The following is a 23,100-nucleotide window of genomic DNA, read 5'->3' as shown; positions in this document are numbered from 1 at the left end:
TGACACTCCTCCTTTTATGTTATGAAGGTAGAGTTAAAAAAATATAAACTGCAGCCTTTTCTCATAAATTTTGTTGCCTAATGCTATAGTAGTTATTTTGATTACAAAAATATGCTTACTTAATAAGTTTAAGTTAGGAAGTATTTAAGAGTATTCTAAGTTTTAATTCATGTGATAAGTTTCTAAAAGTATAAGTCATAAATTCTTTGATATTCACAATAAGTTTTAAAGGATTTTAAAGAGTCTTAAGAGCAGGTGTAATTAATTTCTTACGTGATTTTTCTGGAGAGAAAATTACCTATTCGGTAAACTTTTTCTGTGCATTCATGATGTTTTCTGATAGTATGCAAGCTATTTTATTTATTTGTTATATAAAATTTATATAAAATTTTATTTTCTCATAAAAATGTTTATTATGCTTTTATCTTAGCTAGCAAATACGTAATCTAATGGAAAAATTTACAGAAAAATGCTTGAAGGTGTATTTTATTTCAACTTTAGTAGATCTAAAAGAGAAATGGTATGTTTTGACCTTTATAATTTTGTTCTAACCTTTGATGCTGAGGAGTTGTGCTTTGAGTGAGTGCTGGGTGAACACTGAACATTTTCACAGCTCCTGGCAGACACAGCAGTGTGACTGAGGCATAGGGCTGGGGTCATCAAGGCTAATGTGCTAGCTAATGGGCAGAGGTGCCAAGGGCAGTGCAGTAGGGCTGATCGGGCTGTGTGTGTCACAGTGAAACCAGAGAAGCTAAGTTCTTCTGTGTCTACTTCTGGGTAACTGAACTTCATAGTCAGGCTGTTTCTTTTATAGAGACCTTCTTTCAGGTTTATATTTAAGAGGTTTACCTTTTATATAAGATAGTTTGGGTTACTTTGCATAGCACTCAGAATACATGTTCCTTTTTGGAAAAGACTAAAAGACTATGTTAGGTAGTTAAGTAAAAAATATGCAAAACAGGAGTACACTGGGATGAGTAATGATTTGGAGATTGCATCTCCCTATCATAAGGCATGGAGATTAATACAAAACCAAACATAATCACTAGTTTGCAGTCACTATGTTTAAGAGCTAATTTGGGGAAAACATATAGGGAAACTTGAAATTGTGCTTTCCTTTGTCAATTGGGTAAATATGTATGATTCCACCTAGCCCTCTCTAAGAGGGTTTTTTTCTTGTTTCTTTTTCTTTTTTCCTTTTCTTTTTTGGGTGTTTTGTTTTGATTTTTGTATTTTTATAAAGCATGTTTACACAGGTTTCTAGTTGTTATAAACACTTAATAAAATTGGAACTTTTTTGTGATCTTTTTGCTACTGGATCTTACTATATATTCCAGCTGGTATGGAATTCACTCTGCAGCACAGGCTAGTCTCAAATTCACTGTCCTTTTGTCTCAGCCTTCTCAGTGCTATTACAAATGTGTGTCATTGCAGCCAGTGAGAATTGGAAATTTATAAAGGATTCCTTATAGAATCTCAAAACTTTGCATGAGTAGTTAGGATGTCAGTGAGCTTTGCTTTTGACAATATTTATTTTGTTAAAATGGAGGTGTTATTTATGTTTGTACACATGTACATTGGATACATATAATGGTGTCCTCCCCACCGACACATAAACACACACCTTAACTGACTGGGTCTCATTTTGTAGGCAGTGGTAGCTCCAGTGATCCTTTTGTTCAACCATCTGAGTGCTAAGATTACAGGCATGTGTGGCCACGCCCACCTGAGGATTTTAAAATTAAGCATTTCAAATTAAAGCAGATTTATTGCCTTTAGCTTCAATTTTATTTTCCTTTTAGTTTCTTTAAAGCATTTATTTTCTTGTTTAAACTTGTTTATCACGTTGGATGTCATACTTTTCTAGAGCTACTTTATGCAGATCATAAAAGAAAGCCTGAAAAATACAATTAAACACCTCAGTTTCATCCAGTGATATAGTTTTAAACTTTTTATATAGTCTTGAAATATATTGCTTTCCACATTGATAAAGTTCCATTAAAGATTTACCTGTTTTTTTGTGTACTTTGTAAAATATTTCAAATTATAAGAATTGCTAAATTGTCATGTTTTAAATATAACGTGATTTTCAAAGATGTTAAAATAAACCAGAACACAGAAATTTATGTTATGTTTCATATTATGTTTTAAGGTTACTTATATTATAGTCTTACTAAGCCTATAGTAATTTTTGTTGATTAAAATATGATTTTAGTAGTATTGAACAGTATTATAATATTTAGAAAATAGTCTCTAAAACAGTATAAAGTTATTTGTAGATTCTGTTGATTTTTAATACATATTTTTATTACTCCATTGAGAATTTTATACATTACATTTTAATCTTATTTGGCTCTCGTCTCAAACTCTTCCAAGCTATACCTCTGAACATACTTCCATACCCATCCAACATTTTTCCTCCACCTCCCCCTCCCCTTACCCTCCCCCCTCCTCCTTCTCCTTCCCCTTCCCCTTCCCCTTCCCCTTCCCCTTCCCCTTCCCCTTCCCCTACCCTCCCACCTCCCCAGCTATGGTATGGGTTCCAACTTGTGGGGTGGGCCTTAAATGCAATTTGAAAATGGTTGGTTGTTTTCATGGAATTATTGCCATAGTTGCACCAGCAGAAATATATTGTCCAGCCACTTGAAGTAGGAATGAAGCTTCTAGGTCAATATCAGCTTGATTTATCTACATTCTGTGACTTCATGTTCTATTGTCTTTAGCTATAGAGACTTAGCCTTTAGAATCTGGAGGGTAATAGAGCAGTGGCAAAAACCTGTAATATTTGGATGTCTTTGGGACTTCACTGGCCAACAACTCGAAAAGCTGTTATCCGTATGTATGTATGATTTCAGGGCTGAGCACTTGGTGCTCTTGCCCAGAGACTATTTCTCCTTCTCTCTACATTCCTTGAGTGCCCTAATTGTTCTTTGTCTAGGGTTGAGGTCCCATGTGGTTTCTCCCATCTATTTAGGCATGAGAATAAGTTGGCGTCATTGTTGTTCAGGTCTTATTTAGGCAGCAGTGTTGATGAGACTTCATGGGTATAACTTCCCTGACATTCCTAGGAGATGAAATCTTAAAGGAAATTTTCCTATTCTTATTGTTTCCACTGTGTCTTAAATTCTGTCTATGAGCCTAATGTACAGTTGTGTTGTACATGCATCACTTGGGGCTCGGCATCACATGGTCACTTGTTCTTTGCATTTCTATTGCTTGTGGTTTTCTGTAATTGTCTCTGGTCTAATGTAAGGAGATGTATCATCGATGAGTGGTGAGATCTCTATTTGGCTGTAGGTGTAAAGATAAATATGTATAATGTAGTTAGGATGCTGCTGCTTTAGTAAACTGGTATTTTTAGGTTCTCCGCTAAGATCCCTATCTTTCCCTGGTTTCTAATACCTAACATGATTTTCCTCTTGCTGAATCAACCTTCAGTCTAGTTAGATTGTTGGCTACCACTAGTTTGCACTCCATCATTGCACTCTTAGATAAGGTATCATGCCATGCTGTCCGCATTTCAGTTCATAAATCTACATCATAGCTGTGGAGGAATATTGGTTGCTTCTCTTCTGTGGAAACTTACACAGTCCTATCTAGTACCATGAAAGCTAGTCATCAAGGAGTCTTTCAGAACCAGCTTCGATTATTTGGGGCCTATGACTGAAGTATATGAGACTGTATCTTCACCAATAGAGACTTATTTTCTGCTTCCAGGAGACAACTGAGGACAATGGAAATAGGCTGTTTTGGGAATCCCTTGGACTACCCTGACAAGTGAATTATAGTGTACCTTTTGGCTAGTATCATGTTCCCATGTAAGATACTAGCTATAAAAAGATAAAGGAGCAATACCTGAATTTTGTTATTGACAGTGTCTGACCTTCCTCATCTGTTTTTACTTACTTATGATGACTGTTGTTACTCCTATTTACTATACAATTACAATTTACTATAACTTGTATTTATGATATTTAACTTTAGCATTTGTTCATAATTCTTCCCTAAGTTTATTAAAATTTAGATACTACACTACAAATTTTAATGAAGTATACAAACATACCCAAGTAACTTAACATTTTAATCAATATTTTGCAATTAATATGGTCCTTTATTATTTTGTAGTACTGGGATCAAACCTAGGTCTTTCTCATGGTAGGCAAGTGCTACGTGGGTAAGCTATTATGTCCAACCTCAGCAAAAGCCTTTAAGAGAAAAAAGGAAAAAGGTTGTAATTTGAGATTGATAGATTACATTTCAAATACAGTAATTTTTATCATGATGTGTGAAAATTGCTTCCTCAATATTTTATTGATGTAGCCATCACTAAGAGATTTGTCAAAAGGAAACTATTATTTATTGATAGTTTGTTTTTAAAATGCCCATTGGAGTAAAATTTCTACTCCCCGTACTTTTTCTTTCGTTCTTTTCTTTTTTTTAGGATATAGCAGATCCATTTTTTGCTTATTGTAAGCAGCATGCAGACAGGTTAGACAGAAAATGGAAAAGAAAAAACTACTTGGCTCTACAATCCTATTGTAAAATGTCATTGCAAGAGAGAGAAAAACAGCTGTCTCCTGAAGCACAGGTATGGGACTCACACCTAAATTTACTGTTTTTTTTTTTTCCTTCAGATCTCACATGTGTTTTCTGTTGACATGTGATTAAAACTGAGGTCTAGTATATAAAATGTAGTTTTAAAATGTACTTAATAAAGCAGTGGTTTGTGATTAGACATAAGTAGAATTTGTTTCTGAAGAAATGATGTTTCATTGAATCAATGGTGTAGTCATTTGTAAAGTGTTTCATACTGAAAAATTTGTATTTGCAAATGGTTATCAATTGAAGATTACTTCTTGGTTAGGGATGGGAGCATGTGTCTGTTTCTTCTTTGAGCTCTAGGACCCCATCTCGGGGCAGCTGTTACTGGTTGTGGGTTCATTTATTGCAACTCCAGAACGACCTCTTCAGGATCAGTGATAAATCTGATTTGCCTTACTTGTGTAATTTTAGTATTGTTATCTTCTCTAAGCATAAAAGTAAAAGTTAGGAATATATTCCATTTTATTTTCTTTTAAACTGCCTGAATTTTTTATAGGCAAGGATCAATGCTCGACTGCAGCAATATCGTGCCAAGGCAGAGCTGGCTCGATCTACCAGACCACAAGCCTGGGTTCCAAGGGAAAAGCTACCCAGGCCACTCACAAGTAGTGCTTCGGCCATTCGTAAGCTTATGCGCAAAGCAGAACTGATGGGAATCAGTACAGATATCTTTCCAGTGGACAACTCAGATACTAGTTCTAGTGTGGATGGAAGGCGGAAACATAAGCAGCCAGCTCTCACTGCTGACTTTGTGAATTACTATTTTGGTCAGTATAGACATTGATACATACACAGTCTCACTGAGAATAAGTTGCTAATGACAGAATGTGATATGCAATTAATGTTTTAGAAAATCATTACTATATTGTATATGTCAGAGGCATTTTATTTTCTTAAGTTGTAGCCTTTGTAAATTCTAGGCTAATGTATCGCTATGTTTTTTCTTAAATATACTTAAAATTGTTTGACCAATGTAAGTTTATCCAAATGATCATCTCTGTGGCTAGTTTGCTTCTTTGTGTATGTTTTATATTAGCCTTTACTTTCTACTGAAGTAAAACTGGATATTTAATTTAAATAGAGAGAAATATGCGCATGATTCAAATTCAGGAAAATATGGCTGAACAAAAGAATATAAAGGATAAATTAGAGAATGAGCAAGAAAAGCTTCATGTAGAATATAATAAGGTACGTTGGCTACAAATGCACAGTATCACTTAGTAGATTTTGTTTATAGTTCTTTTGTGATTTTATTGTATTTCTGTGTTTCAGTTTGAAATTCTAGAGCTCTTCTGCTCTTTTCCAACCTTCATCGTCATTTTCATTACTGTCATTCTCCCTGAGTGCATTCTTCTACCAGGCACAGTTGTGATCCCTTCACACATAGAAAGCTCTGTAATTTTCTCTTTGTCTTTAGTTATGACTGTTGCTCATGTTCTTAGGGGTGGGAACCAAGGGTTGAAGAGGTTACATAATTTGTGCGTGGCAACATAGTAATCAGGGCTTAGAGTTAGGGCTTAAAACTAACACAGCTCACCTCACTCCGTATTCTCAAATGTAAACAGCATTAGAGATCTTTTTTTTAGTTGTTGAAAATTAGAAAACCCAATCTTAAACTAGTAGACTTTTTAAGATTATATGTTAATTTTTTAAAAAAAATGTTTTCCAATTGAAAATTTTATTGTATTTCTTCCTGCCTAATATATAAAGCAAGAGCTTTCTGAAGTTTTAGGTTCTAAGTAGCATGAATATTTAAACTACTATCTAATTATTGTTCTAAAAAACACTACCCACTTAAAATTATAAAATTACTAGGAAGTAACATCCAGTAATCAGCAACATTGTAGTAAAAAGACTATGGGGAATAAAGTCACAGGATCTGCAGACTTTTGATAGTTATATTATCTTAGTCAAAAGAACCTTTGGGATTTTTAGTTTTCTCATGAGAGAAGTGATAGAAATGGGATTCAAAAGAGATTTGATGGCAAAATATGTGTCAAATTATGTGACCAAACTATATATGCATCATAACTAAAAAACATAAAAGAAAATGTTTACTTTCTCTTGAGGATGTTCACCATACTAGCAATAATTATATCTTTGTCTTTCAGTAGTTGTCTGACCTGAGTATATAATAATAAATGGAAAATAAATGTGAATATTCTTGTTTATTTATATTTATACATATAAAAGCTTACTAATTTAACTTACTCTTTTTGTAGCTTTGTGAATCGTTAGAGGAACTGCAAAATCTGAATGGGAAACTTCGAAGTGAAGGGCAAGGGATATGGGCATTACTTGGCCGAATTACAGGGCAGGTTAGTTTTTTACAGTTGCTTTCTTCAGTTCTTGCTCTCTTTGTGAGCTTTCAGAGTACATGTTTCCTACACAATAGTCACTTTGCTAATTAAGTAATTGTGTTCCATCAGAAGCTAATACCCTCGGGTAATGATTTCTGTCTAAAATACTTGCAGACCACTGGCAGCCACTGACTACTGAGAACCTATAACTTAATTTGTTTCTTTCATCAGCTATCTTGTTGGCAATTTTTTTTCTTTTCCTCAAATTGATTGACCTGTCACTTTTGATGTGTTAAGATATGAAGCATGAGTTTCCTCTTAGTATATTCTTTATTCAGTGGTATTAGATTTTTGTCACAATTTATCCTTCCCAGTCCTTTTTTTTTTTTTTTTTTAAAACAGATTGCATGTTATTGGTACTACAAAGGGTAATTGATTTTAAAAGGTGAAGATGATGAGTTGCTTTTGGACATATTAACTCTTTTTCCTATTAATAGGTAGCTAGTAGATTTTTGGAAGATAATGGTGTTTTATATTTGATATTTAGAAAAGGAAACTTGGAGTGTAAGAGATTACTTGCTGATCTAGCTTTTGTTTTGTCTGGGTTTATATTTTTCTCACAGAAATTTCCTCTATAGTTTAAATATTATCTACTGTAAAAGACATTTTTGTTTATTAAGTAACTTCATAGAGGAGTGAAAATTGCATTGTGTGAAGGCGGTCTGCACAGACACGTGTATCATATTCATGATACTGTTCCAGTTGGCTGAACAGATGTGAGCTCACCAGGGCACTAAGATGTGACTTTGATAGATGTTCACTGTCTCAGAAGCCAGCATACTATGGATTAGTAGAGTACCAAAGAGAATCTCATCTGCTTTTTCACGGAGTTTGGTCCAATAAGATAATTTTTCTAATTAACCTGTAGAACACCAATGTAACTGGAATATTGCAAAGAAGCGCACTGGTGGGTTTTTGTTGTTTTTTAAGTATACTGTGTTAGATTTCTAAGCCTCCTCTACTTTCCTCATTGTTCTAAGGTTTTCAAGTGAAAGTATAATTTTCATAAAGTTTAATGTGTTTCTAAGAACTAATGAGACTATGCAGGTGTGGCTTTATAATAGATGTAGTTGAGATTAGCAATTTGTTTTCTTTCCTTTTAGTAATATAAAGCAGATTTGCCATTGTAAATGCTAGCTTACTTAGATTTAGTGGCAAGTGGGGGGAATGCTGCTTTGTACTTCATCTTTAAAACAGCGTGTACTATATTTATTCAATCACTAGAAGTTGAACGTACCAGCAATCTTACGAGCACCTAAGGAAAGAAAACCAAGTAAAAAAGAAGGAGGCACACAGAAGACATCTACTCTTCCTACAGTGCTCTATAGGTAAGTAATGAAATTATAACAAAATAACAGTGTTTACTTTTCAACTAATATGTATTAGTCAGAAGTTACTTTACATGTACGAAACTCATCTTGGTCCATTTCAGAATTTTACGAGTGTTTCAGGTTCATTTGATGCTTTGTAGATTGAAAGAAGAGATACTTGTTCTTCAGGAAGATAAATCATGTATCTTGTAAGAAACTGAGAATAAATTTTTATAAGCTCAATGGAACACAGCATTCTTTTTAGGAAATTACAAACTTAGTTTAAAATCTGTGCCTGTTATATTAAATTTAATATTTTAAATTTAATTATAACCAGTACTTATATAATTATTAGTTAATGAACATAATTAATATGTAATCATTTATAGTTTACTTGAGTGAGTGTGAAATTTTGCTTTTGATTTAGGTAGTGATGAATAGTAGTGTGTTAAGATGATGAATTTTATATTTTAACTTTTCTCTAATTTCATCTCTCCTGGCTTAGCTATAATTATTTCCAGACATAGTTTTCTTATTTACTTCCTGTACTTAATATTTAAGCAAATTGATCATCGTAGTGATTTTACATTACAATACCATTTTCTCAATGTAAATAAAGGCCTCATTTCAAAGAAATAAGTTTTTTATGTAATGTATTAATCACATTAAGGGAGAGATTAGAAAATGCTGTTGTGCTTGCATGTATATATTACGTGCTATAAGTAACATAAAAATAACATGAACATACATGCTTGCATACATGTGTATCGATGTGAGCTATGGAAAAGCAAATTACTGTCTTTGTCCTTAGTATAAACATTAGTGCATTACTGCATTGTTTTCCCAGGTGTGGTTGAGTCTTTGGAAGATATTAGGCATAGTACCAGAAATTGGAGTTTCATAACAATATTTTTTTTTGCTTCAAAATATGTTTAGAGTGGTATTCTTTAACTTTCATGGGTTTTTGTTGTTGTTACAAGTATTAATTTTTGTTATTATTGCTCCTTTACATGTGTATTTTCCAGGAATATTTGAAAAATCTAATTCTTTTGATTTGTTGTACATTCCTGTTTCTTTTAATCTCTCAGACAACTTTCCCATCATTTTGTACATCTTCAGTATAAATATATGCTAAATTTTCAACCCACGGTGCTCATTTTCTTAAAAGTAAATTGCCTTTTCTCACAAGAAGCGTTAACTGTATGAAAATTTTTGAGGTTTAGAATATATAAATTAGTATGCCGTTTTTAAAAATTGAAGCTCTGACTTTTGTGAAAATAGATATAAAAATGTAGGGTTTTTTATATCTTTAAGGGTGTATGAGAGGTTTGCAGTTTATGGTCAGAAACAAAGTTGTTGATGAAAGAATTTCTTTAGAAGTTCAAGGTAGTTTTTAAAATTAGAATATTTTTCACAATTTATGTTTTTTTATAGTTTGTGTTTATAAAGAAAAGTTGAACTATTGTTAAATGAATTTTAAGTATGAATTGAGGGCTATGTTGAAAATGCATACCCTCAATATCCCTATTTTTTAATAGTTTATCTTTAGAGAACTTTTAAGTTTATATTAGAAATAAACTATAACATTCTCTACACTATCTCGAACTAGCAGTTGGTATTGATAAAACGATGGGTTCCATGAAAAACATAGAGTACTGCAGGGTGCTCTTGCATACACTACACTCACAACATATTTAGGAGGATAAGGCAAGATGATCATGAGGCCAAGGCCGGCCTGGTCCATATAGCAAGATTCAGCCTCAAAGGACCATAAATGCTATCACGGAAAACAAAATAATCCAGATGAAGGCTTTTGAACTCAGAACTGTTAGAAATGAACCGTGTCACTGTGGTCGTCAGTGTAACTCTCACTTGCTACTTTTATTAAAGTTGTGGCATTTGTAAGAAGAACCATGATCAGCATCTTCTTTTACTGTGTGACACCTGTAAACTGCATTATCATCTCGGCTGTCTTGATCCTCCTCTTACAAGGATGCCTAGAAAGACGAAAAACAGTTATTGGTAAGTGAAACAGAGAGAAAATAGTTAGAATTAGTTTGCTTTTAGCCTTAGCAGTAGGACTGTGTTGTATCACTAATTCATAAAATATTTTTTTCACATTCTAATTGAATATTTGTAAGTCTTTCTAAATTATATGAGTAAAGTATAATTTTGTAGAAATGAATTATTATTTTTAAACTTAGATATGTATACATCCTTACATAAGGATTGTGTATTGTGTATTGTGTCCTTACATAAGGCACAAGAGCTTTTCAGTGTTTATAATTTTCATTTTATGATTTGATATTTCTCAAATGCTTTATTTTTTTGAAGGCAAATGAATTTTAAGTTTCATTAGCCCATTGTTTGAAAATTCAGAAATCTTGAAAACTTTTTTTCTTTTTAAGAAAGAATCTCATTTTCCAGTCTTATGTTGAAGTTGTTATGTCATTGGGGATAACTTTTAACTTCCTAACCTCCTGCCTCCTCCTTCTGAGTGCTGGATTATAGGCCTGTGCCAACAGTGCTCAGTTTATGTGGTGTAAGGAATCAAACCCTGGAGTTTGGTTTGTTTAGTAAATACACCAACTTAAAATCTCCAGCCCTGACAAACATTTGTAATTATTTTTTCACTGACTTAGACATGTTGAATCACTACAGATATTTTCTTAAATTGTCTTTTCTTGTTGTTGTGATGAAACATCCTGACAAAAACAACATAAGGTTGAGAGAGTTGATATTTGCTTACAGTTTACAGTACAGGCCCTCATGGCTAGGATGTCGAGACAGAAGAATTCTTATCTCCTAACTACAGAAAGGTCATACACTAGCGATGGGTTTTCCTACATGAGTGAATTTAATTCAGATAATCCTCCACATGACTAGCCTTAGAATCTCCCAGGTGAGTCTAGACTCTGTCAAGTTGGCTGTTAACAATAAGTATCAGAGAGATCTATAATGAATTTTGTCCTAAAATTATTCCAAGGAAGAGACAAAACTGACATATTATTTCAGAAAAGGGAATACAGGCAATAAAAAAACTGTGTTTAATATTTTTATGCAAAATTATTGTTCTAGTTGTTTTAGAAAACAAAACGAGCTGAATCCTTGAGTTGTAATCTATTAAAAAGGTTATGGATTCAGGGGCCTGGAGAGATGGCTCAGTGGGTTAAAGTGCTTGTTGTGCCTTTTTGAGAACCTGTTTGGATCCCTATGGCCAGAATAAGGAGCTGTGTATGGCTTCTGGTGAGTGTTATCCTAGCCCTTGAAAGCAAAAACACGACGATCCTGGAAGGTCTCTCTGCTCATATCACATAGCAGATCTATGAGTTCAAGTACAGTAGAGACCTGTCTCAAAACATAAAGTGGTTCTTGTAAGTGCTGGGGTAGGGGAAAAGCATGAGCAGAATATATTGTAAAACAATTTTTTTTCAACAGCAACAAATAAAGTGTAAAGTGATAGAGGAAGATATAGATGTGTGGCCTTCTCTCTCTCTATCACACACACACACACACACACACACAATTTAGATATATACATATAAGGGAAAACATGTGGTATTTGCTTTTATGAGTTCTATATTTTATTTCTTTTCAGTACATCCCAGTCTTTTACTCTGCATTTTTCAGATGAATGGTCACTACTTTGATAAATTTCTGACTCTTTTTTTGGAGTATATGACATTCTCCCTGAACTGTCATGGGGAACATTTTTCATGTGCTATCTTACCCAGAAATAACCTTTCATAATTTGAAAATTATTTTTTAAAAGATGATGTGACAGTGGTGATAGACAAACAGTGTAGCAAATTAAAAAGGTTCTCTAGGTATTTCAACATGAAAGTGAATGTTTTGCATAATTGCTCACATGAAATTTTATCATTTAGTGTTCAAACTCTATTTGATGTAATACCTTTAAAAACAGTTTTCTTTTGTTATTTGTAGTTATATAATTACATCACCATCTTCTTTTTTCCTTCACAACTCTTCCCTTGATCTCTTTCAAATCCATAGACTATTTTATCATTAATTGTTCCATATGTAAATGTTTATACATATATATTCCTATATATAACTTGCTCAGTTTGTATAATGTTATTTGTATGCATAATGTTTCCATAGTTGATCATTGCTATTAGGTAACCAATTTGTGTATGTAGTCTTGCCTGGGGAAAACTATGTCTCCCAGTCTCAGAATGACTTAGTTGCCTGTAGTACTTTGTGTAGGCCTCATTGCCGTAAGTAGTATGTTTTTTTCCCACTCCTGTTCCTATTCACTAGGGCATGTCTATTATCTTTATTCAGTTTATGTTTAATAAATCATTTTGATAAGACCTCATGGACATAGGTTTTGGCATCATTAGGAGACACAGTCTCAAAGCAGACTCTCTGGTACTCTGCCTTTTACAATCTTTCTACTCCATCTTCTTCAGTGTTCCCTGAGTCTTATGTGCTAGAAGTGTTTTATAGAAGTATCCATTGTGACTGGGCTTCATAATTCTATTTGTTTATTTATTTATTTGTTTATTTGTTTTTCTATATTGGCCTTTGTCTATTACTAAGAGTTTTCTTTGTGAGGTTCTACATTTATCTATGAATATTAAAGACAAATATTTAGAATGTAGTTAGGGATTTTGCTCGTATATGAAAGTGTTGGTTTGTAGGTTCTGGCCTAAGATCTATGACTTTGTTAGCACTGGGTAGTTGGTTAGGTTTCTAGAAGGTGGCATGATTGTCATCCCTTTGAATAGGACTTAAGTCCATCATAGAGTTGTTGGTTATTGCCAAGTTATGAGTGCCACTACTCTGCCCTTAAGATTATTGTGCCATATTGGTCATTGTTATGGTTCATAGGCGTCCTAGGTGACTAGGACTGTTGCTTGCTTCCCTCCTTTAGAAGCTCATATGGGACCTTCTGGCACTGTGAAAAGTGTTCCTCAGGCTAGGTCCAGGTCACAGCCTCTGGGCTCTATGTCTGAAGTGCATGGGGTTTTCAGCAATAAAGCTTTACCTTCCACCTCTGGGGAGCAACCAAGAGCAATGACAATAGCCTGTATTGTTTGGAAGTCTCTTGCACAGCCCTGGCCTACAGATCATAAGAGGGCTTCTGCTGCCTGGTGTTGGGGTTTTGTTAAGTGGTATTTGGCTCTTTGAGGTAGCACTGACAGTTAATAATTTCGATTACTTCAATTATCTTAAGATTTTTTTTTTTTTTGGTATAAGAGATACAAGACTAGGACCCATCTGTGATAGAATGTATACATTAAGTAAATACATAGAGGATTAAGTAAGTTTCATTGATAAGCTTGTGTATCATAGCATTGCCATAGATTACTAAATGAATTCAGGCACATGCTTTTGACATTACCAAGGCAGTCATCACTTCTCCTTAAAGTGCTCTTTGAGTCCATTGAATGGATATGCTGTGGCTTTTATACTAGGCTATTATGTAGATATCTGAAGGTGAAGACTACAGTTTTCAATATCTTGGTGAAAGAATGAAAACTTTCTATTTGTATAAATATATATGACATGACTTGTGGCAGCTGCCTTGAATTTGGAACATATTTTCTGAATTGTCAGTTACAAAATCTTCTTGATATTTTGAGTATTTCAGTGTTTTGTGGTTTCATGGTATGGCGTTTTATTGCCTGAATGTTCTAAAACAAGTTTTTAGTGGGCTTGGGAATGACAACTAAACAGTATGTTGTAATGATAAGTAGTAGCTACAAAAGTAAAAATAAAATGACAAATGTTTTCATTTGAAAACTTGATTCCACAGAAATATATGTTTTTATATTATAGGGATTTATATATTTGCAAAACGGCTATTGGGGGAAAATCTCAGTTGATACAGTACTTACCATAAAAGCATGATGACCTGAATTTTATATCCATAAGCCCTGTAAGCTAGACTTGATCATGGTGCATGCTTATAATTTCAGTACTGGAAAGGCAGAAAGTGTAGATCCCTGCCCCCAAGCTTTTTATGTTTTGATTTTTTTGTTTGTTTGTTTTAAATTTTATTTAGTCTTCTTTCACACTCCAGATTTTATCCCCCTCCTGTTCCACCCTCTGACTGTTCCACATCCCATATCTCACCACCACCCCCACTTGGTTCCATGGGGATGTTTCCATCCCCCAACCCCCACTACACCAAACTTCCCCACTTCCTGGGGCCTCCAGTCTCTTGAGGGTTAGGTGTATCTTCTCTGACTGAACCCAGACCTAGTAGTTCTCTGCTGTATATGTGTCAGGGCCTCATATCAGCTGGTGTATGCTGCCTGGTTGGTGGTCCAGTGTCTGAGAGATCTCAGGGATCCAGGTTGAGACTGCTGGTCACCCTCCTCCTCAGCTTCTTTCAGCTTTTCCCTAATTCAGCCACAGGGATCAGCAGCTTCTGTCCATTGGTTGGGTGTAAATATCTGCATCTGACTCTTTCAGCTGCTTGTTGGGTCTATCAGAAGGCAGTCATGATAGGTCCCTTTTTGTGAGCATTTCATAGCCTCAGTAATAGTGTCAGGCCTTGGGACCTCCCCTTGAGCTGGATCACACTTTGGGCCTGTCACTGAACCTCCTTTTCCTCAGGTTCTTTATTGAAGTAATATTTTAAAATGGCACTCAATCTGCTTGTGTTACACAGCAGTCAGGTTCCTGACTAGGCTAGGCCTGAGGTCACGAGCAGTGGCATGTTCTTGCTGCTGCCGGGGCTCAGGCCACTGGCTCAGTCCACAGGCTCAGTCCACAGGTTCAGGTGGCCAGAGACAATGGTCTTGTCACCCACGAGACGCCAGCATGGGAGATGGCTCTGCCAGTCTTCCATGCTGTCTCCAAAAGGCTGGGCTGAGCCCAGACCATCCTGCCATCCACAAGATACCTGGTAAAAAATGAGACTCTAATGCTTAATGACTATCTAGAGGCTTTATATGTTTGGTAATGCTCAATAACAAGATGCCCACACACATGGAAATGTTAACCAATTAACTAACCTAGATATAAGCTGTTACCCAGGACTTTTCCCGATACATGTGTCGTCATCCATGGCATCTATATCTCTGCTTCTCTTCCTCTTCCTCTCCTTCTCCTTACTTCTCCTCTTTCTTTTCTTACTCCTCCCACCTTAGCTTCTTCCAACTTGCTGGGAAAATATGCAGCTCTTCTCCATTTTTGTCCCTGTAGTCCTTTCAGATAGGAACAATTATGGGTCATAGTTAAGCCAATATCAAATTAAATGGAGAGATACTTGAAGCAATCCCACTAAAATTGGGGATAAGACAAGGATGCCCATTCTTCCCATATCTATTCAATATCTCACTCAAAGTTCTAGCTAAAACAATAAGACAACAAAAAGAGACAAGGGGGATACAAATTGGCAAAAAAGAAGCAAATGTATCACTATTTGCAAATATAATAGTATGCATAAGTGACCCCAAAAATTCTACCTTTGAACTTTCCCAACTGATAAACAATTTCAGCAAAGTGTCTGGATATAAAATTAACAAATAAATCAGTAGCCTTCCTTTATTCAAATGATAAACAAGCTGAGAAAGAAATTAGTGAAACAACACCCTTTATAATAGCCACAAATAATATATCATATATTGGGGTAACTAAACCAAACAAGTGAAATATCTGTATGAAACTGTAGATCTTTAGGTCTTGCTAGTCAGTTAGTGTAGCCTAATTAGTAAGCCACAAGACAATAGGAGACCTGAGATGAAGAGTCAGGTAATATTTTGCCCTCTATGTACGGAGAGAATTGCCTGCCTGTGTGCTCACACACATACACAGGATTGGAAAGCTTGATAAGCTTTGACATTTCGTTGAGCTCATAAAAATGATCAATTTGTTATTAGTTTGTATAATTTAGGGATATAAAGCAGAAAAGAAAGATACTTTGAGTCAGAATTTGCTATTGTTTGTAGGCTTATTCATTTAAGAGGCAATGACATTTTATTATGTTCAAAAAACAAAACAAGAACCTAACATTTCACAGTTTTTCATAATTTTGTTTTCCTGGTAAATTCTATTCAGAGTATTTTCACCATGTGAATTCTGCCATCGTTACTTACTAATATTTTTATTTGAGACAAATATATAGCAGTTTAGTTTATTATTGATTGTATTTTGGTGCTAATTTGTTAATCTAAGGAACACCTTTAGTTGTTCTAGCAACATACCTGTACAAAATTTTAAGTAATGCATTAGAAAGTAAGGTTTTGCTTTTCTCACTAGTCAGTTTATTTTTATGTTGAAATTTTTTGTTAACATTATACTTAAATAGAAATTTAAAGGTAAATCTACATTTTACATATTAACTTAGATTGTATCAGTTAATATGGCTGCATCAGCAAAACAAATGGTACTTTGTATTTATGCTGTGGAACTCAGGATTAAAAAACGTCAGGATTTTTTTCATTAATTTATTCATTTATTCACTTTATATCCAGATCACAGCTCCTCCCTCTTCTCCTCCAAGAATTAGTCTTCCACCCTCTTTTTATTCTCCCTTCTCTTCAAAGAAGTGGAATCTCCACATTGGGTACCAACCTGCCCTGGCACATGAAGTTGCAGCATCAATTGAATCCTCTCCCACAGAGGCCAGACAAGGCACCCCAGCTAGGAGAAGGGGATGTAAAAGCTGGCAACAGAGTTCAAGTCAGACAGGGCCCCCATTCCAGTTGTTAAGCAACCCACATGAAGACCAAGCTACACATGTGCTATATATGTGTAGGGGGCCTGAGTCCAGACCATGCATGCTGTTTGGTTGGTAGTTCAGTCTCCGTGAACCCCCTTGGCCCCATGATAGTTGGCTCTGTAGGTCTTCTTGTGTTTTCCTTGATTCCTCCATCTCCCTCAATCCCATCCCCCATTATTTCACAGGATATAGTAAAATATATCCCTGAGCTCTGCCTAATATTTGGCTGCAGGTCTCTGCATCTGTTTCCATCAGCTGATGGATAAAGCCTTTCAGATGATAGTTGATGATAGTTATGCTAGGCTCCTGTCTTTAAGCATAGCAGAGTATCAATATTGTCAGGAACTGGCCCTCTCCTGTGGGGTGGCTGTCAGGTTGGGCCAGTCATTGGTTGACCATTTCTTCAATCCCTGATCCATTAAAGATCTCAGATTAAAAAAAGAAATAAGCTTAATCTAAGTCTATAGTATTGGTATATCAAAAATACAAATTTTGATAGAGTGAATTAAGTGATAAATGTTTAGAGATGTTTGAATTTTAAGTTACACTTGAAGGTACAAATATCAGCACATAAAGTAAATATCATAAATAGTGTACTACAAATCACAGTTTTCGAAAACTACTTATTAATCCTTCTCTTAAATTATATTTTATTAAGGTTTTACTTGGTCTACTGAGTAAAATCACTATTTTCTCCAACACTCCACAGATCTTTCCTAGAGTTTTCTCCAGATGGTATATTTAGCACACTGTGTCATTAAATACAATGAAAAGGTATGGTAAAGGAGTAAAAGAATGAATGTCCTTAAAAGACTTTTCAATATATGTCACCTTTAAAAGAAAGTTATTATTTCCAAAGTATAGATACCTTCTTCTTCTTCTTTTTTTTTTTTTTTTTTTTTTTTTTTTGGTTTTTCGAGACAGGGTTTCTCTGTGTAGTCCTGTCCTGGCTGTTCTGGAACTCACTCTGTAGACCAGACCAGGCTGGCCTCGAACTCAGAAATCCGCCTGCCTCTGCCTCCCAAGTGCTGGGATTAAAGGTGTGCGCCACCACTGCCCGGCTTACAGATACCTTCTTAGTCATTGATCTATGACTTATGTTGGTTCACAACAGCATTGTTACATGTGTTCTTATAATATGTGTATACACTGACTGTTTTTTTAATATAGTCAATGGTAGTCATTCTTGCAGGAGTAGGGGTATGTTTCTGTTTGTCATTATCACATGACCTGTTTGTATTTGAGTGTGTATTTATGTATGAGTACTCTTTATATTTATAGGAACTATACTAAAATCAGAAGGTAAGAGATCTATAACCTTAATTTTTCATAAAAAATTTGTTCAGGCAGTGCTCAGAGTGCGACCAGGCAGGGAGCAGCGACATGGAAGCCGAGATGGCCATGGAAACCTTGCCAGATGGAACCAAACGATCAAGGAGACAGATTAAGGAGCCAGTGAAGTTTGTTCCTCAGGATGTGCCACCAGAACCCAAGAAGATTCCAATAAGAAACACGGTATTTATTCTTCATTTATTGGTCTCAGTGACATTCCAATACAAAAACTTTAAGCAAATAAAGGCTTTATAGCATAAACATGCACTCAGATGACAATCAAGTGTCCATATTGCTCTTGGATATTTGTATGAATTCAGTTTTCTATATTATGTAGTGTATTATACTTACCTGAGCATCTAGTTTGTAGGTTCAGGAAAAAGCCTAATAGTGATCACCATTCTAACCACTGATCCACTAAAATACAACGTTACTGAAGCTGTAGACTCCTGCCTCCCTCAGCAAGCTCACCTGTTGAGATTACCTTTCATCTCGGCTTTATATATCTCAGTCCTTAATCTTTCCCTTTGTATTTCAAACCTGTGTATTCATGAACAGCATTTAGTTTGTCAAGTTTGAGTCTTTGTGTGAATTGAGAAGCCAAACTTTTTTTCTTCTGTGACCTAATTTTTTTAACCAACATTAGCATACTTAACACTTACAGATTTTTTTTTTTGCTTTTATGTATTTATTTTTTTATTGGGTATTTTATTTATTTACATTTAAAATGTTATCCCATTTCCCTCCACAAAACCCCTATACCATCCCCCCTCCCTCTGCTTCTATGAGGGTGCTGTCCCACCCACCCACTCCCACCTCACTTTCCTAGTATTCCCCAACACTGGGCCATCAAGCCTTCACAGGACCAAGGGTCTCCCCTCCCATTGATGCCAGATAAGGTTATCCTCTGCTATATATGCAACTGGAGCCGTGAGTCCTCTTTGGTTGGTGGTTTAGTCCCTGGGAGCTTTCAGTAAAACCCTTACTAATTTGATTAATGCATAGAGACCCATATAGCTATAATTCATTTAATTTGACTATTCTTGTGGGAAGAATAGAACATGCTTTGTGTTTTTTTTTTTTTTTTTTTTTTTTTTTTTTTTTTTTTTCTCTTGGTCATTCCTTAGTTTTCTATTAATGTTTTTGTTTTAGGTAATTCTGTAAGTGCCTTCTGTAGTATGGTAAGGAGCATTTAGAGAATGTAGTATAAATTTGCTGAGTTGCAGACTATTGCACTTCACTAGAGTTCATCTCTGTGTCTAATAAGATGGAAAGAAAAGAAAGAACAACCATGGATTGTCCTCTGACCTCTACGTATGGGCTCTGGCACATTTATGTCTAAAGACATTAAGTGTGCTGGATGGTATATTGTTTTGAAATGAAAGATTGAAGCCAAAGGAATGTTATGATTATTCTGTATACATTATGAATATGTATTTTCCTTAAAAGTTTGAGAGACTAGTATGTCCAATATGAAAAAAAAAATATTTCACACTTTCATTAACAGTGACAGGAAAATTAAAAGTTGGTAAAAATACAACTGTTACATTAAAAGATGGAAAAATCTCAGGCTACACTGAAATCCAATATTAAGTCCAGCAAGGTATTATAGTACACATTTGCATTACCAGATGTGAGAGGCTGAGACAGGAAGAATAAAGTGTGAGGGCAGCCCATGTTATATAGAAAAGCCTTAGGGCGGGTGGGGCCAGGTGTGCTTTAACTAGTAATGATTACAAATACAACTGTTTGGTTTTCCTAAAAGAAAAACTCACAGATATGCCTCATCGATTACATTATAGCATTTAAAGTATAAGTGAATGAAATAATCTAAGTGACTTTCTGAAGACTTTTCAAGTAATAGCCAGGCATAGTGGTGTAAGGCCTTTATTCCCAACCTTTGGGAGGCAGAGTCAGGAGGATCTCTGAGTTACATATCCATCTTCAAAGGGTCTACCTTTAAAAAATTCTTGTTGCAAAAAGCCTATCATGGTGGGGCACATTCTTTTGGGAGGCAAAGGCAGGCAGAGGCAGGCAGAGAGGAGTTCCAAAAAAACTGTGTCTTGAGAAACCAAAAAAAAAAAAAGACTTCAAGTATAAAAAAATAAAAGTTATTATGTGTTTTTAAAAATGGAAATTTTCAGACAACTGTAACTTTAAAATAGGAAAGACACTTAAAATGAAATATAATAACAAAACAAATGACAGCACTAAACCAAAATATTTATCTCCCATAAGGATATAGTTTTTTATTTTTTGAAATAAGTGTGTCTTGTCACAAGGGAAAAAAAGTTAGCTTTCCTAAAACGTCATAACTTCAGGTCAGCTTTTATGGGTCTGTAGAGGAAATGTAAATTGTTGATGTAAATAGAAAATATGCCCTAAACTCTTATTTAAAATAGTTGCAGTTGAGCCAGCCATTGGACTGAGCACTTGGGTTCTCGATGGATGGAGGAGTTAGAGAAAGGACTGAAGGAGCTTAAGGGGTTTACAACCCCATAGGAAGAACAAAAATATCACTCAAACAGACCCCTTTTCACCCTGAGCTCTCAGGGACTAAATCATCAACCGAGGAGTACACATGGAGCATGGGTCCAGCTGCATATGTAGCAGAGGATGGCCTTGTTGGGCATCAGTGGGAGGAGAAGCCTCTTGGTCCTGTAAAGTCTGGATTTCCCAGTGTAGGGGAATGCCAGGGTTGGAGGTGGGAGTGGGAGGGTGTGTGGGGGAACACCCTCATAAATGCTGGGGCAGTGGGATGGGGTAGGGAGTTTCAGGGGGCAGGAAAAAGGATTACATTTGAAATGTAAATAAAGGAAATATCCAAGAAAAAAGAAAAAAGTAGTTGCATTTGTAAGTGATCCCCATGCGCCCTAGTAATAGCAAACCAGAAATGCTTTCTAAAAGAAATTCTTTATAGTTTGACCTCAGTATTTTCAATGAGTTTGAGGATTAGCAAAAATTTTATTTGCTCATTTCCTTGTAAAGTAAATACAGTAGACTAAAACTTTATGAACAAATGTCCCAAATAATTAGCATTGAGGGGAACTCAAATTTAGTACACATTGTTTTCATACATGTGTTTGGAAAGCATTAAAACATGAATAGGAGGTATGTGACTACTGTCTGTTCTGGCACAAACATAAACACGTGGGAAACTCATGAGAGAAACAAGTCTATGCAGTCTGAGCTTCTCATTTTCTCATGTCCTCTTTTGAGGTCTATATAAACATTCAGTTGAAATAAAAATGATATTTTTCTTAAAATATTTGGTCATTGTGTGACAGATTTAGTGAGTCATTTCTCTTTTCTTTTTTTGTTTATAGTTTGTTTGTTTGTTTGTTTGTTTTTGAGACAGGATCTCTCTATATAGCTTTGGTTGTCCTGCACTTCATTACATAGAACAGGCTGGCCTAAAGCCCACACAGATCTACCTGTCTATTTCTCCCAAGTACTTGGATTACAGGTGTATGCCACCATCACACCTGAGTGACCTCAGTTCTTTCTTCTTTGATGCTATATTCTAATACCAAAATGTTATTTTTCTCAGTGCCTGATGAGTAGTATCGAAAGCCAGGCATATATTTACTGTTAATTTGCATAAACATTTAATTCACAGTAAACATTAATGTGATGGTTTCTATGAGAACATAGAAACCCCATGGACTCATATGTTTAAATGTTTGTTCCCCATTAGTGGAACTATTTGGGAAAGATTAGGAGGTCTGGCCTTTTTGGTGGAGTTGTGTCATAGTTGTGAATTAATAGAGTCAAACCTAGTATGGTATTACTACTTGAGAAAATGACAGAATAATGAAGTTCTAGAAACTCTTTCTGTCCTTATTACCATTACAATTAAGTGTTTTAAAATACTTATTAGTTTAGTGAATGAATAAACACTACTTTAATGTTTTTGGGGGTTTTTTTGTTTGTTTTTTGGTTTTTTGGTTTTTTTGAGACAGGGTTTCTTTGTATAGTCCTGGCAGTCCTGGAACTCACTCTGTAGACCAGGCTGGCCTCAAACTCAGAAATCCGCCTGCTTCTGCCTCCCAAGTGCTGGGATTAAAGGCGTGCGCCACCACCGCCTGGCGTAAAATGGATCTTTTTAATATTCACATAAGAAAGAAGATAGCAATAATCAGAATTCTCTTATAATAGAACATGCTACCTTTTTCTTTGGTGGCACCGATGCCTTGTAAAATGGCTACCAGTGTTGCTTAAAGAGTTTTGTGCACAGGGCAGAGAATCAATTAAATGAGTTGATAAGGTCTGGGAATAGCTTATTGGTCAAGCTCTTGCCCAGCATGTTCAAGGCCCCAGATTCAGTCCAAATATCCTAAAAATAATTACAAATAGCATATAAATAAATAAACTAGTCTGATTTTTCCAAATTATCTATGAAGTAAGTACAATTAAATCTAAATTCAATTGACTTTAGTATTTCCCTTCCCATTTTGTCTGCATTTCTAAGCCACTATTCATCTTTCTTCTCTCAACTTATCTTAGTTAGGGTTTTTATTACTCTGATAAGTCACTGTGACCAAAACCAGGGTAGGAAGGAAAGGGTTTGTTTCACCTTACTATTCTATATCACAGTCAATCACTGAGGGAAGTCAAGACAGCAACCTGGAGGCAGGAGCTTATGCAGAGAGAGGCCTTGGGGAAATGCTGCTCACTGACTTGCTCCTCATGGCTTCATTAGCCTGTGTTATGTAGCAGGCTGACCAACTGCTAAGGGTTGGCACTTCCCTCAATTAGGTGGACCCACCACATCAGTCATCAATAAAGACAGTGCAAC

General features: G+C 35.4%; 1 protein-coding gene across 6 annotated transcripts in view; it reads left to right on the top strand.

The window, feature by feature from the left end:
- Nucleotides 1–23,100, top strand: part of Phf14 (PHD finger protein 14) — a 199,169-nt gene that overhangs the window by 59,114 nt on the left and 116,955 nt on the right. For all 6 annotated transcript variants that reach the window (XM_034519007.2, XM_034519006.2, XM_034519005.2 and 3 more), the window contains 7 exons: nucleotides 4,442–4,588; nucleotides 5,099–5,369; nucleotides 5,684–5,790; nucleotides 6,825–6,920; nucleotides 8,187–8,290; nucleotides 10,163–10,294; nucleotides 18,317–18,485. In XM_034519007.2, coding sequence (XP_034374898.1) covers nucleotides 4,442–4,588; nucleotides 5,099–5,369; nucleotides 5,684–5,790; nucleotides 6,825–6,920; nucleotides 8,187–8,290; nucleotides 10,163–10,294; nucleotides 18,317–18,485 — 1,026 coding nt within the window. The remainder of the gene's footprint in view (nucleotides 1–4,441; nucleotides 4,589–5,098; nucleotides 5,370–5,683; nucleotides 5,791–6,824; nucleotides 6,921–8,186; nucleotides 8,291–10,162; nucleotides 10,295–18,316; nucleotides 18,486–23,100) is intronic.

Source organism: Arvicanthis niloticus, chromosome 15 (assembly GCF_011762505.2).
Source record: "Arvicanthis niloticus isolate mArvNil1 chromosome 15, mArvNil1.pat.X, whole genome shotgun sequence".
Lineage (NCBI taxonomy): Eukaryota > Metazoa > Chordata > Mammalia > Rodentia > Muridae > Arvicanthis > Arvicanthis niloticus.
This window is presented reverse-complemented; position numbering and strand designations above follow the sequence as displayed.